Source organism: Leopardus geoffroyi, chromosome C2, assembly GCF_018350155.1.
Source record: "Leopardus geoffroyi isolate Oge1 chromosome C2, O.geoffroyi_Oge1_pat1.0, whole genome shotgun sequence".
Taxonomy (NCBI): domain Eukaryota; kingdom Metazoa; phylum Chordata; class Mammalia; order Carnivora; family Felidae; genus Leopardus; species Leopardus geoffroyi.
In genome coordinates this window covers 14,769,945-14,786,123 of record NC_059333.1, presented here as the reverse complement: position 1 = coordinate 14,786,123, position 16,179 = coordinate 14,769,945, and the positions used below count along the sequence as shown (strand labels likewise).

Genomic DNA, 16,179 nt, shown 5'->3' with positions numbered 1-16,179 from the left:
GCTGAGACAATAAAGTATTGCCAAACCTAAAATCTAAACCAGAAGCGATTGGTTGGTTTATTCCATAAGAAGTTTAAGGAATTTTTACCCAAATGACAACAACAACAACAACAACAACAACAGCAAAAGAAAAGCAAAAACAGGAAGTGGTAATGGGTTTGATGTGTTAAGTAGTCACAAGAATGCTGTTAATCCCCTGGATCACTTATCCATTCATCTGCCCCCTTCCTCACAAAGAGTCACCTGCATTGTCATTTTTCCCCTGGCAACAAAGATGGGAGTTGTCAGAGACAGAGCTTTCTGGAAGAGGGAAGAAGAAGACCTCACAGGTTGATGAATTGAATTTGAGGGAAGCTCATTGGAATCAAGTGAACATGCTGACCAACTTGCATGGTTAATAGGGCATCATTTTATTGTCTGTTAATTAATGCTTCATTGTCTGTTAGTAAGGAGGAATTGGGCAGGCAAATTAAAGGCCAACTCCTGGGAAACAGATTCACAAACAGCTGACCAACAGTATCTGATTTGAGCAGGAGGAATTTTTCTATAACCTGGAAGTCCATCCCAAGTTCTCCTTCACGTAATAACTGGTACATAGTTTCATCTGAATGGGCGGAAATTTCCACCCTCTTTCAGACAACAGTAATAGAGATATACACCTACACTGAGCTTGAAATGAAGAAAATTCACTAATGCTAAGATCAGAAACTCGTTAAATTGTTGAAACTTTGGTTGTTTTAGAGGATTAGAAGGTGGTGTGCACCTTCCTGTGAAGGAAGAGTGAACAGTTGACCCATCTCCCAGCTCAGCCCCTCCTGCAGCCTGACCTCTTTATATCCATTTAGAGATAAATGTAAAAGGTCAGAGTTTTTACATTGGGTTCTTTTCACTATAAGGAGGCTTTGGTTTTCTCAAGGACATTTCCAAATACTCATACTCTTGTGGGACACCATAGATGAGGCATTGAGTGCCTTGGATTGGGTTTATAATGCTGCTAAATGTGACCCACTATAGAATGAAAAACTGACTTTAAGAATTCTGAGTGAATTCTTGCAGTCCACCCACCAACTTGGAAATCTCCTTTGGCCCTTGTGTTGAAATTGGATGAGGATAAAAGAGACATTATCGTAATAATGGGGCAGTAGATGTCCCAGGCTAAGTTGTATTTAGCTAAGTTAACAAATAGCTGCTATTGTGTGTCTCAAATCCAAAGTAGCCAAAGGTACAAGCCTTGTGATCCACAGCTGGAAGACAACCTGGCTGTGACTGCTGAGCCAAAAGATTCCCAAGGTTTAAATAAATGGAGTGAGCACGATTATTTTTTGCCTAATATAAGACATCGGATGTAGAGGTCACTTTTAGACAATAAGCTTGAGCAATGGAAACATGAACAAGGCAAAAGGGTCCATGGCAACCACTGAGCTGAATGAAAACAAGCTCATTCAGACACCCACCTCAAAATAACCAGAGGTCTAACTGACCAGTTGCAACCACTCACAGCTCCTAAGATTACCAAAAAAGGGGAAATTTCATATTGTCCCATACACCCTCATTCTGTTCCATAACTCTGGCCCCTCACCACTACCTTGTGGCAGGCAGTTTTTCCTTTGTTGTCCGATCTGCCACTCCCTTGCAGTATATTCAATAAACTTTTTTCTCTTTTGTTGTGTTTTGGGTGAATTCTTTCACCATCCGCAGGCATGCATCCAATCAAAGCACCCCACATTGAATGTACTAAAATCGTTAGAAGATTGTTTGAGCCCCTAGCTGGTGTCTCACTGTTAAGAACCAAAAGTAAAGCCACTTTCACTATTGGTGCTGATATCCATTATCTCTCTCTCTCTCAACACCTGATGATTCTTCCCTCCCCCATACCCTGACATCAGTCACTTTGAGGAGATGAATGATTAAGGGTAGGACCCATAAGACCTATGTGTCTCTTTCCACAAGGAAGACAAAGGCCCAATGAACTCCTTTAAATGTTCTGTGAAGTTTCTGGGAAAATGCATCAGAAGCAGTGCAGTATAGAAATAAGGGTTATATATTGGGTGGGAGGAAGGTCCCTGTAGGTCTATAGCATTTCTACATGTCTTGAGAACAAAGTCACTGGTTCCTTCTGTTCTGAATTATCTTTTCAACCATGTTTGTATAGTAAAGAGTTTTGGAAAATAAATATAGTATTTCTCTCTAGGGCAAAAAAACAGGTATGCTTACTTCCCATCATCATATTGATGATCTAGGTTTATGTTTTCTTTTTTAATAATCTAGGCTTCTTAATCTCAGGTTTTCTTTCCTATTAAACAACTCACTGCAAATGTAAGTATCGTGAGGCTTCCTATTCCCTGTGGGAATTGAGGGTCAGAGAATTGGTGTAATGGTAATATTCTGGCTTCTGCTACTGCCATGAATAATAAACCTTTTGTCTCTGACCCATAGATGTCATGTCTTCCGCCAGCTTCCATGAATCTGTGCTAAACTAACTTGTTTGCTTGCAAGCAGGGTAAAAGCTCAGATTTTTCGTGGTTCTCATTGTCCCTTTCCAAAGATTTCTATTTTCTAGTTGAAATTGTGGCATTATAGCATCATAATTACCTCTATTTGTTTCAACAATCATTTAATAAGATAAATTTTAGTAGAAGTACAATAATTATAGTAATACTGAAATAATTATGAAAAATTATGCATTTATGCAGCAGTCACTAGCATAGATTAATCAAATTTATTTGAAGATAGAGAAAACAATTTGATGCCATATTGAAAACATATTTCAAAGGCTTAAAGAGCATAAAAAGAAGAAGAAAACTAACAAAGAAAAAGAATAAATACGGCTTAGTTAATAAGCAGTCTTAAGTCTGAATAGTATAGCAATAGACGGGTATGCTAGATTGTTTTCTTTCTTTCTTTCTTTCTTTCTTTCTTTCTTTCTTTCTTTCAGTGGGTGGGGGGTGGTGGGACAGAGAGAGAGGGAGAGAAAAAATCCCAAGCAGCCTCTATGCTGTCAGCACAGAGCCTGATGCAGGGCTTGATCTAATGAAGTGTGAGATCGAGACCTGAGCTGAAATCAAGAATAGGATGCTTCACCGACTGAGCCACCCAGATACTCCACTAGATTTTTATTTACAACAAAACAGTCATATAACATAATAAGAGACTGGGCACCCCTTCCAACTAGGCTAGGTAGAAATATGTACGTATTTTATTTAGGAATCAGCAACTAATAGGGATTACTTAATATACCCCAAGGTATAAGATATGGAACTCAGGGACAAAAGCTATTGAATATGTAGCTCATTTGTTAACAAGAAAAGAACTCCACCAGGGGTCAGCAGCTGCTAAATCCAACCATGGATGAGCCATGAGCCATGTGAATTCTAGGACAGTAATTACTGTCCATGTAGCCCAACGTTTGAGTGCAGGCTGCCAGGTGGTAGGGACTAAAGACTTCAGGGGAAAAAGGTGGGTGATGGTTATGTGGCAAGCTCTGGACACATCACAAGCAGGGTGGTGTAGGGGTGGCTTATAGGAACTGGGCAGAGGCATGTTGGTTGGCAGTGAATGGTTCCCTTCTGGTTTCTTGGCATTCCTTCAGGAGCCGGGTTCTGTCACAGCTGCTGCTGGCTAAGCAGAGGTCACCTCCAAGGCTCACGTGGAGGAAAGAGTTATTTGAGGAGATGACAGAAACACAGCAATAACTCCTGAGGGAATCACAGTTGTGGTTTGTAGCAGAGCAATTATTTAAAAAGACAAGACGACCTTAGTGCAGATTCTAGGCAAAGCCCCCACACTTCGTGCTGTTCCCCCTTTAGTGCTGTGTCTTCTAGAACTTTTTAGTAATGAGTATTGGTATCCGGTGCAGGCTTTATTCTGATTCAGAGAGTCAAAAATGGTGATAAACATAATCGAGTCATTTAAATGTCAGAGAAGATAGCTACTTATAGCTGTAGAAAAGTACCCACTGAATCTCTAAAACAAGGGACTTATAGTTTTATTTACCATTCAACAAACCATGCATTTAGAAAAACAGTATTCCAACCTTTGTTAAAACATATTTGAAATTCTGGGGATAGATTAATGTTTATTACAGCTGGCATATTAATTTAAGATAGGTCACATTTATGATCCAATAAAGGTTTTTATGTGTTATGTGTGGCCTTTAATGCACATACAGGGCTCATTAAAAATTATTGTGCTTAGTACATTTAAATATTTTTTAATAAACTTCTCATAAGGGACACTTTGGAGTACAGCCAATGGGGCACTGGAATGGGAATCACTAAGTTTGAGTTCTAGCTGTGACCCTGCTTGAGTAAATCACATACCCTTGGCAAATATATTTGCTCAACTATATGAGCGAATCTGAATCTCACTGAAGATCCCTTACACATTTAGAAGAAAATATGCTTCTATGAAAATGTAACTGTGATAGAAACGAGGAAGCATAAGACAAAACCATGTAAAAATGGTCCGCTAGCCTTTGCTACAAATGCTTAGGCCACCAGCATGATGGAGGTATGGCAAACACTTAACTCTGATTGGACATTTTTCATAACACAGTTTTGGATGATATTTGTCCTCCAGAGGAAAGCTCAGTGGGCTGGAATGTAGCATTTTTTTTTTGATTGCCTAGAATTCCATTTGTAGCCTAAGGGTCCCCAACCACTGGCCTGGCATTAGGAGTTCCTCCAGGACCACTTCAAGATCAATACTTTGATTGCCATACTCATTTACTGCAGGAAATTAAGCAAGACTCTTGGGGATCAAGCCCCCCACCAGCTGCAGCCCCAGGGAGACAGGACACAGGAAACCGGGAGCAAACCCACTTTGAGCAACCTGCTGAACAAACCTAGACGTGAAAAATGACAGAACGGCACTAATGCCTGTTTTTGTTTCCTGAGAATAAACTTTGAAAAGTATTTATTTCAGTAGTAATGGGTGTTCTACTATCTGATGAGTATATCTGTGATTATTACAAACCTTGACTGAGATCTATAAATCTGATCATTGGATAAATATGTTATAGCACTTGAGAATATTGATATGCTAAAATTTAAAATTTATTTGGTTCACGCTCTCCTGCAACCTAATTTAACACAATATGAAGTCTAGAGGATAGTTCTTTGTTTTGGGGACTTTCAAAATGCATTATTACATAGGTTTCCTAACATGGAGAGTGTCGGAGTGAATGAGGCTCATTTCAAGGGGAAACATGAACAACCGTTAATAACCCTACTATAAAGGTTGAGAGGGTCTATAGTGGAAGAGGGCTTTTTAATCCATGTGTTCCACTCTGCATATTCAATTTAAATAAGTAGCATGCCACTGTCCACAAAGCACTAGTGGTAAGCAGTGTCCTGATAAGGGAGATGTTATACTTAGCCTTTTCTTGGCCTTTCCGTCTCCTTTTGTCACTATCTTCGTCAATTAGTAGTTCCTGAACTGCTGCAGGGGAATTGGTCTTGCACTGGAAGCAATATCATATTGAGTAATGGAAGAATGGCAATGACCCTACCATTTTCAGTATTGAGATTCCTTTGTTCTTGTGACTGGATCCAAGCACATTGGTTTTGCCTCTGGGTTCCAAGGAATAACTCTTTTTGAATCCGATTAGTGAGTTTCTTTCTATCAAGCCAGGGGGTTGGAGGGGCACCTGGGTGGCACAGTCAGTTGAGTGTGAGACTCTTGATTTTGGCTTGGGTCATGATCCCTGAGTCATGAGATGGAGCCCCATGTCAGTATCCGTTCTGACTGTGGAGCTCCTTGGGATTCTCTCTCTCTCTCTCTCTCTCTCTCTCTCTCTCCCCCCTCCCTTCCTCTTTCCCTCCCTCCCTCTCTCCCACGCTCATATGCTATCTATCTCTCTAAAATACAATACAATACAATACAATACAATACAATACAATACAATACAATACCAGAGAAAATTATACAAAAGCCAGCAATTCTTAATACTACACAACCACAAAGATGTGTTTTTTTTAATTCAAAATTTCATTTAATTTTTAGATCTTTACCCTATTTATGTCTATCTCCCTAGAGTATATGTTATTGCTAACCAAAGCCATAGCTCTGATATAACCAGTATTAGTGAGTAATCAATTGTCTCAAAAAGGACTCTTGCTTTGCGCTCATTGTTCCGTTTTTAGCTATTTTTGTAATTGATTATCATTATTTCCATTTGGGTTCCAGGGGAAGAATACCAATTGCAGTGAATGAATTTCAAACTGAGGGAGTAACAGGAAGTCGCTGAAGGTAGAAACGGGAACCAGAACTAGGGAAGATATTCTGGCTTCCAGAAAGGTGTCAGTGACTCTGATGCAACACAGAACAAAATGCTGTCCTCTGGGCACCTGAGTGGCTCAGTGGGTTAAGCCTCTGACTGTTGGCTTCAGCTCATGTCATGATCTCGCTGCTTCATAAGTTCGAGCCCTGTGTGGGGCTCTGTGCTGACAGTGGGGAGTTTGCTTAGGATTCTCTCTCCCTCTCTCTCTCCTTCTCCCACTCACACTGTCTCTGTCTCTCTCTGGATAAATAAATAAACTTAAAATGTTCTCACATCCCTCTAATGTCTAAAACAGGCTCAGAGTTTTGAAAAGAAACATATTTAACTAGAAAGACATAGGGACTAAGGGTATGAAAAACAGAATTGCTAACAACATCAAGACAGTCAAGCTTACATTGTAGAAACATCTGACTCCATACTGTCTAAACACCTTCTCTTGTACTTAGATTACATAATTTCACATGATCTGACGTTCATGTTCTTTTCTAAGATATTGAAAATCTATAATATTTCACAAACTCCAATGAAATATGCCTAAATCCTTTCTAGCATTTATTCCTGGTTGTAATTAAGGCATCCAATCAGCTATATTTAGTTCCCTGGTTATTTCATCCACAACTTTATTTCTTTCTCGCCGTTGTTTCTGTAGATGACATACAATTGTACAACAATAAACTATAGCCAGACTAATTTTCAATTTATTTATTCAGAACCTCTATAGGACACAGAGATCTCCCCCATATTTGGGTTGCTCTGGGGACAAAATATACAATGTCATCTGGTAGTCAGGATTTATACCTCAAACTCTGAAGTCAAACTCACTGGATTAAAATCCTGGATCCACCATTTCCCATCTGCATGATCTTGGATTTTTTAATTTATATGTGTCTTAATTTATATGTGTCTTCATCCGCATTGAAAAAAAAAATGAAGATTTAAAAAATTGTACTCATCCGACTAGGTTGTTTAAACTTAAAGTTGAAAAGTACATATACAGTGCTTGGTAAACAATTAGGACCAAATTAATAAGAGTCATCTTATGGCTTTTGGCACTGTATTGCATAAGCAAGAAAATGTTCCTGAAATTCATTATGCTTAGCTTCCGGGAGAAAAGCATGCTATTAAGCTATTGATGTCTTGAAGAGTCTAGGGTAGGTGATACCAATGACCAAATCCAACCAGAGCCTTTCTGTTCAAGCAGGAGGAATTTCCTTGATCTATGAGGAATGTTCTGTAGCATGTACCCACTGAGTCACTTCTACAGTTTTTGAGAGTACTGCACAGACTATTTGGGTTATGTTCCACACTGTGTGTAACCTTTGTACCTATAATGGAAGGGCTTTTCCTGGCCTCTGTCTTAAAATTCAAATCCGGTATAGAGAAATCATGAGAATAAATGGAGGCTCAGGCCCAAGAAGCAAATTATCAGGTAAAATGTCAAATGATTCTTACATAAGTTGACACAAACACTTCATTAAGCATTTAATGTCCATGATGTCATGTAGTTGTCACAATCATTCAGTGATTTAGGCATTATATCCATTTTATTTTATTTTTTAAAAATTTTTTAATGTTTTTATTTATTTTTTAGACAGAGCATGAGCAGGGGACAGGCAGAGAGAGAGGGAGACAGAATCCAAAGCAGGCTCCAGGCTCTGAGCTGTCAGCACAGAGCCTGATGTGGGGCTCGAACTCACGGACTGTGAGATCATGAACTGAGCTGAAGTCGGACGCTTAACCTACTGAGCCACCCAGGCGCCTCTATCTCCATTTTATAATAGAGGAACTGAGTCTTTGAAATGTTACCTTGTCCCAGGGCACATAGCTGGTAAACGGCAGAATTTGGATTTGAACAAGTTTCGGTATATTCCAAGGCCAAGAGATGGCCTACAAAGCATATCCTTCACATTATCACACCATTATCTATTCATTTTTTTGATGTTTATTTATTTAATTTATTTTATTTTTTATTATTTTTTAAAAATTTACATCCAAATTAGTTAGCAGATATTGCAACAATGATTTCAGGAGTAAATTCCTTAGTGCCCCTTACCCATTTAGCCCATCCCCCCTCCCATAACCCCTCCAGTAACCCTCAGTTTATTCTCCATATTTATGAGTCTCTTCTGTCTTGTCCCCCTCCCTGTTTTTATATTATTTTTGTTTCCCTTCCCTTATGTTCATCTGTTTTGTCTCTTAAAGTCCTCATATGAGTGAAGGAGAGAAAGAGAGTACAAGTCTAGGAGGGGCGGAGAGAGGGAGAGACAGAATCCCAAGCAGGCTCCATACTGTCAGTGCAGAGCTCAATGTGGGGTTTGAATTCACAAACCGTGAGATCAAGACCTGAGCTAAGATCGAGTCAGACTCTTAACTGACTGAGCCACCCAGGTGCCCTACCATTATCTATTCCAATACCAAGAATCTTTAGTTCCTGAATCCACACAATTTCTCTCTATAATGAGTTCCAATGTGCTCCATGTTGGGTTAGATTAGATAGATACTGACCCCTTCTTCAGCTAACTTCCCCTTAGGGGAGTGATCACATTCAGCCTGGAAAGAATGAATTAAGGTCTAGGATGATACACAGAGTATGTGGAAAAATGAAAACGCTTTTTAACAATGCTGTTCCCTTCTCCTGCCTTCCCCTGCTCACCATACGCACACACACACACGCACACCACACTTAGCCACTTAGCCACTTGGCACCAATAGCCTGTCTCCCAACAAGCCACACCCATTAAAGGAACGTATACTTGGAAGGCAAATGAAAGAGCTGGTTTTCCTCCTGTCTTCAGAAACAGTGGCCAAAATGAGTTGTACTCTTCCCAGGCCCTTCCATTTGAGTTGCATTAGTAACAATCTTCACTGTGCATGAATTTCAACCGTGTTTTCATGATTGGCTGTGACAGGAATACTGAGAAGCTTCCACACAGATGAAAGCTCTCCTTGGCGTTGACAGTGCTCTACCACTGCCGGCACTGCTTTGCTCAGAAGCTCAATGTCAAGGTCCCCTGCTGCAGGAAGGCTCTGCTGTTGTGGCTGCCATATGCTCTGTTAATATTGATGAGACCAAACAGTGTCATTCAGCCTTTTCAGACCTGCCTCAGCTATCTATCAACTCCACCCCTCTACGGCAGCACCTCTGTTCATGGTAGTTTATGGATTTTAGGCTTAAATCACCTCCGTTAGGATAACAGATGCACAAATCAACATCAGCTCTGTGATAAACTCAAGATACTTGCCAGCCCACCTACACGAGGCATGGAGTATGATTTCTTAGCATTTCCTTTGGTGGAAGGTGCTACCTGCATCATTCAAGATCCAAAACAGCTAGCCTTTCACTCTTTGGACGACTGGCGTTCCTAATCTGTCAGAGATCTTTGGGTTTCTCTACAGATCGCTGCCTCTCTTCGTATGGAGTCTCTGAGCTAGCTAATCATGTTGGGAAATCTTACTGAGCATTTCCTATATACAAGGTCATGTGCTGAGCACTTTCAAATTATTAACTTATTAAGTCTCACAGTGGAACTATCATTAACATCGCAGTTGTGAACTTGAGGAAACGGAGGTGAGAGTCGTTAAATAATTTGTACAGAGCCTCACGGTAGGGTTTTGAACAACCCTCACCCGGCAAGGCTGAGATTCAGACCCAGGAAAATCTGACTTCAGAGTTCACGCTCTTCACCACTCCCGTATGTCACTCCGAAAACTGAGAACTCCATTTAAGAGCACACCCATAGCTTCTCAATAGCCAAGCTATTCTAAGCAAAATTAATGTTATCTCCACACATTCTGGCCCCACGGTTTTATGATCTTCATACTGAGGATGTTCCCTTTCTGCTGCTGACTACCACAACCATGTTCTTTTATTCTGCTTCATACTATACAAACAATTGTAATGGAACATATTCTCTTTTTTTTCTTCCAAATATTTATACCATTTTCATCTGGTGAAAAAGAAAACCCAGTAACGTAAAACCCACAAAAGTGTTGAAGAAAAATAATGTGACAATTAAGTTTGTAATTCTAAATGCAGTAAATTTATTTAACACGAAGAGTGTTTTCCCAACTCAGAAAACACTTAAGAAATAGTGAAAAGAAGAAGACGGATAGCAGAAATGCAGCGGATCCACTAAGCTGGAGCTCATTATATTCAAAGCTCTCTGGCTACTATGTTGTTATGAAGTCCATGGAAGTGAAATTGAAAATTCTCTTGCACTTTTCCAGCAATAGATTCAATCTCACAGTTGACTACAAGAGAGTTGTGATACAGCAGATAAAATAGTGAATGGACAGGGGGTAGATACAGATTTCAACTGCAGTTCTGATGTTATTAACAACACGGACAACATCTGATAGAGTTGAACCCATCAGATTCATGGGACTAGACAGGGTTCAGGGTCCCTTTAAACTACAATATAATCTAGATTTCTGAGATTAGGCGCACATTACATTTATATATTATAATAAACCAGATTCAGTGCTAAGTGTTTCCGCTGATAATAACCAGTACTCAGTTAGCTACTGGTTGCAACTCTCAGTGCTCTGCAAATAGTGTCCTAGTGACCTAAAATATTTAACACGCTTCCCAATCCCAGCTTCCTACCAGAAATGCCCCAAAGAGCAAAAACCAAAATATCTTCTCTTTGTAGACAGCAAAAGACCTGTCCACTCACTCACAAACACACAAAAAATAATACGTATTTAGAGAAATAAAAGTTCCTAGATACCTTGGAAAATCAATTTATCTGAATTAGACTATGTTATCTCCTCTACACATTCTCTGCATTCTTCACTTACTAGGCAGTTGCAAACCACCAGTAACACAGCAGGTTGGCTCATAAGTGTTAGAAGAAGATTCCAGGAGTTGTGGCCCTGGTGCGACATAGACCGGAGGCCTACAGGAACCGGATTCAGGGCTCTGAGATTGGCATTGGCCAGGGTCACATTCCAGAGTCTGACAACTCTTAGACAGATAAGTCTTGGGTGGACAACTCTTTGCCACGTGGCTCACAGGATGGCAGTTCTGGACTATAACTTTCTGGCTGCTTCCTGACTGGCAAGGCTGAGAAACACACGCCAACATTGCTGAGGAACGTCCTGATTGGCATATTGTCTTTTCACAGGGCCTGGAATTAGAGCAAGTTGTTTGGAAAACTCTGGGGAGGCAAGCACTTTGCATGCAGCTCTGCTCTGTGCCCAGTTCCTGTTTACAGTTGGGCACTTTGCAGCTGGTAGTTTCACTGCAGGTTTCTTGAAAGTCGTCCAGGAGCCAGGTCCTGCCATGGCAGCTGCTGGGTAAAAAAAATCCATCTTCAAAGCTTATGAGCTTAGACCCATGTACAATGGCAGAGAGTGGTGGGACATTGTAGAAGTTCCTGGGAGAGTGGCCTTGGCTCTCGGACATACTGTTGAAACCCTTGATTGAAGTCGGTCTTAAGGACCCAGCATGCCAGATCTGAAGATTCCTTTTTGGCGAGATTATATACTCAGAAAACTGGGTGTTGGCTTCTTCTCAAGACTCCTTTCCACCTCATTGCTTAAGTTAATTTGAAGTATAACATCTCATTAGCACTTTGTTTAGTAACATATGAAGATAATGTCCTATTAACAAAGAAGCTGATCAGTTTTGAGTCCTCAATATAGCTTTCATGTTAGCCCCAAAGCTGACTCATACGGGTGGAGTTTGTCAAATATGAGTCCCAACATGCCTCCCAAGCTAACACTTTTTTTTTTCTTAGTCACCATGACTCTCCATATTGGTAAATGGACAAAACAAATGTATGTGGGAATAGCCAACTGTGTACTAATCAGTATTCAGCACTAGAGTTTTCAGAGAGGCTCTTTTGGCAAAAGAAAATAATGTGATCAAGACATTTTCAGTCAGAAGCCAATCCAATTAAACCAACCCTCATTCTACTCAGATCTTTGTCTGTCCAATTGATCGGATGTGTGAAGGACTCGACAATGAAATCTTTTCTTACTGTTCACCCAAAGTACTGACAGTGACCATTGTCCTATGAATGTCTTTCTCTTTGTCTACCATTTTGTTTCCCTCCTCTTACTGAAGGTCAAATATAAATGTTGCCTCTTTATGAAGCTTTTCCTGGATCTTCCTATTTGCAGGTTACTACTTCTTCTGAATTATCAATGGGCTTTGACACATTCTTTATGATGACTCTATTTATACCAAGTGGTGTCTTTACTTCTATTTGTGCTTCTCAACGGGTGATATTTGCCTTTGTAACAATCCTCTTTCAGATATGCTTTTCATTTTTGTTTGTTGTGCCCTGTTTTTTTTTTACTTTAGAATGATTGAGTCTTACATTTATCACATTAGCCACTGTACTTAGTATAGTGTCATACTCATAACATAGGGCCTACGAGCATAATTTCTATGGCACCTTCTATAACTCACTTAGCTCAGCTCTTTTTTTTTTCAACGTTTATTTTTTATTTTTGGGACAGAGAGAGACAGAGCATGAACGGGGAGGGGCAGAGAGAGAGGGAGACACAGAATCGGAAACAGGCTCCAGGCTCCGAGCCATCAGCCCAGAGCCAGACGCGGGGCTCGAACTCCCGGACCGCGAGATCGTGACCTGGCTGAAGTCGGACGCCTAACCGACTGCGCCACCCAGGCGCCCCAGTATAGTGTCATACTCATAACATAGGGCCTACGAGCATAATTTCTATGGCACCTTCTATAACTCACTTAGCTCAGCTCTTGACAGTGAAACAATAGAAGTGCATTCTTAGCACCATTCTCTGGCTCCTTTTCTCAGGTCTGAAGAAAACCAAGAACATTCAGGAACCTGATACAAGTCCTCCTCAATATGTGATGGCCTGGGGATGTCATGTATTTCAACGGATGCACCTGAATACATTCAGCCTGACAAGCTGCCTGCTCAACTTGTTGAAAAGGCCTTCATAGCACATGCAAGCTATTTATGATTTTGAATGACCAGTCTTGTGTGTTTAAAGATCCCAATATGCTGTCCACATGGCCCCAATAACCCATTTAAATCTTATGCATAGTTGTATTTATCATTGCATGGAATACTTCCACTGTAGCTTGTATTAAATGGGTTTCCATTGCCCTGAGACTAAGATCCATATTCCTTAGTCTGGCCTACACAGCACCTTGCAAAACCTGAGTGCTGCCTGTTTTTTCTAACTCCAAATCTTGTCATCTCCCTCTGCCCGACATCCTCCATGGCACAGGCTTCTACTTGGCCCTTGAGCATGTCTAGCCTCTCTTTGCCTCAGCACTTTGCACGTGCCTCTGCCTGTCTGCTTCATCCCATTTCTGCCCTCTCGGACTCGACATACGGCTTCTTCCGTCATCTTTTGTGTCTCAGCTTAAGAGCTACTTCGAAGGGTGGCTTGCCTTCATCACCCTGTTTGAGAAAAGATTGCATTCTCAGAGTCTGTTTTTCTTCCCTCATAGAACTTATCTTACTTTATAATGATTTTATTTGTTTCTTCACTGTGCCTTTGCCCCTACACTATGGGTTCCATAAAGGCAAAAAGTGTGAATGTCTTCCTCACTATTCTATCTTCAGCCCTGAGCCCAGAGCCTGGCTGGCACATAATAAGAGCTCCATTGATGTGTTTTGAAAAATTAATGAATAGAAGCTGCTAAATAAATGGAAGGTGCTAAATGTATTCAAATTATAGTTAATGTCTCAAGGGATGGAGTTCTGAAACCTTGACATACACAAGATTTTCAAGAATTGGCCAGGGTACAGAGTTTAAAGAGAAAAAAAAATAACCATTGCCTACCTTTCAGCTACTCCTTTGTGAAGTAAGAGCAAAGTCATCAAGAAAGCCACTTATTAGCATGGCAGAGGCTGAGTCAATTATTTTAAAATAATGTTTGATCATATGCAGGCATGTTTTAAAAAGCTTTTGCCATGGGAAAAGAGCACCACTTTTCACTGTCAGCATGACAAAGTCCTGTTGCCAGATTTGGAGGGGACAGAGGCAGGACATCATCGAGACCAGCATTCACACAACTGGCTCCAGCAGAGTGCCTTCTCATTAACCTCACAATGTGTAGCAAATACCTGTGTGGTTCCCAATCTCCAAATGTCAAATAGTGATGCTGGGTCTGTCATTTGTGAATAAGGCCACCCCATGTGTCCTTTTCTCTTTGGGCTGAAGCATTAACTTGCACATTCTATTTAACTGAGTGCTGAATTAACAGGTGTTTTGGCATGCAATTTTGGTTCGAGGAGTAAATACATATTTTCACTGGTGCTGGATTTATAAAGAGAGTTACTTGGCTTATTACTGTGGAATGACGAATGCTAGGACAACTGGTCACCTTGAGATTGTTTCCATGAAACCTACTAGAAACTAAATGTTAGCGTTGTAAGCACTTGGATAATGATAATTATACAGTATATCTCCTAGTATTCTTGTGAAATAGGTAGAAATAGTCACCTTATTGCTTATGGTGACTGGACACTTTGTTACTAAATGATTGAATAATTCCTTGGTCTCTCCTGGTCTGGAAGGATAAAAATGATGGCAGCTGCAGTAGCACGTCCTTACCACCAGAGGGTGCAATATCAACAATCCTTGTGGAAAAGAAATTAAATACAAGGATTCTCCAGTTAGGGTTCTAAGCCAAGATCTACAATCACAAACCTTAAACGCTTCTCTTAAATGTCTATGCCGTGGCTGCCTCGCTTTTAAAATGAAAACTGTAAGAGTATCAATCTCATCAAGTGGTTTTACAGATTAAATGAGATGATATATATGATACCCAACTGCCTGACACATATTGAATGGTAAATGAATAAAAGTAGTAATTGTTTCTCATCAGGTTAAGGATGTTTGTGCAAACCAAAATGTTGTTCGGATGGCAACATAAATCTTGGATTGATATAAAACTATAAGGTAAAATAAAAGCACTATCTTTTTTTGTGTGTTTGAGTTTATGTTGTTTGTATCTATAACTGTTGCACATTTTATTCTTTTAAGAATCAGATTGGGAATGGATTCATTCCCATTAAAGATCTAGTCAACCTGTTTCTGTCTCTCAAGGGCTTGTCACTTGATGGTTATAAAGTTGAACAGTTTATATTACTTTCATATTTGATTATGTGCTTATATTGAATTTCTAATCACTTGCTCAGCTGTATTAAAGTAAAAAAATAATAAATAAATAAATAAATTAGAGTCACCCTTGAGTAACATAATTCATCTCAATTCTCCCACAATTTATTTCCTCTATCCTTGCCTTAGCTTTATCTCACCAACCAAATGACTTAAGTTAATTTAAGTCCATTCCTCTTCTCCAACCAGGAGGTCACTCATGTAGACAGATTGCATGGCAGTTTAAGAATACTAGACCAAGAGTGAAGAGATTTGGCTTCTAGCCCTGGTTCTATTAATTCACTGCATGAATTTGGACAAGTCACTTTGCCTTTTTGGATATCTTACAAGATAATGACTTTAGATGAGAAGATCTCAAAGGTCCTTTCTAGCTGTCACATTCTATGATTTTCTATCAGAATCTTAATATCTTAGAGTTGAAAGGACATTAAATGGCATCTTGTCAAATCTTCCTACTGAATGAAATCTGCACTTTCATTTAAGCCATATAATTTTTATTAAGATTACTTATGAAAATTTTAACAGAACAAAGACTGAAGTTAGTAGACTATTAGTTGCCATGCATGCAGATAGAAATCTATGACTTAAAATGAATAGTTCTATTGTATTTGGGAGCAACTCTGAGAGTAAAGAAAGTGTATGTTTTTTCATTGGTCTACCTCAAAAAAATGTGCCAAAAGGAATGACCAACTTCCTTTAAATATACCATTTTGTAAAGTGAGTCAAGTACCATATAATGCTTCTCAGACACTGTAGCGCATACAGAAAAAAATTTT

The 16,179-nt window shown here is 39.8% G+C and overlaps 1 protein-coding gene across 1 annotated transcript; it reads right to left on the bottom strand.

Moving 5' to 3' along the window:
* Positions 1-10,292: 10,292 nt before the first annotated feature.
* On the bottom strand, positions 10,293-11,723 carry LOC123576041 (keratin-associated protein 27-1). Its single transcript, XM_045437075.1, has one exon. The coding sequence runs from the start codon at positions 11,685-11,687 to the stop codon at positions 11,073-11,075; it is 615 nt and encodes a 204-aa protein (XP_045293031.1). The 5' UTR covers positions 11,688-11,723; the 3' UTR covers positions 10,293-11,072.
* Positions 11,724-16,179: the final 4,456 nt, after the last annotated feature.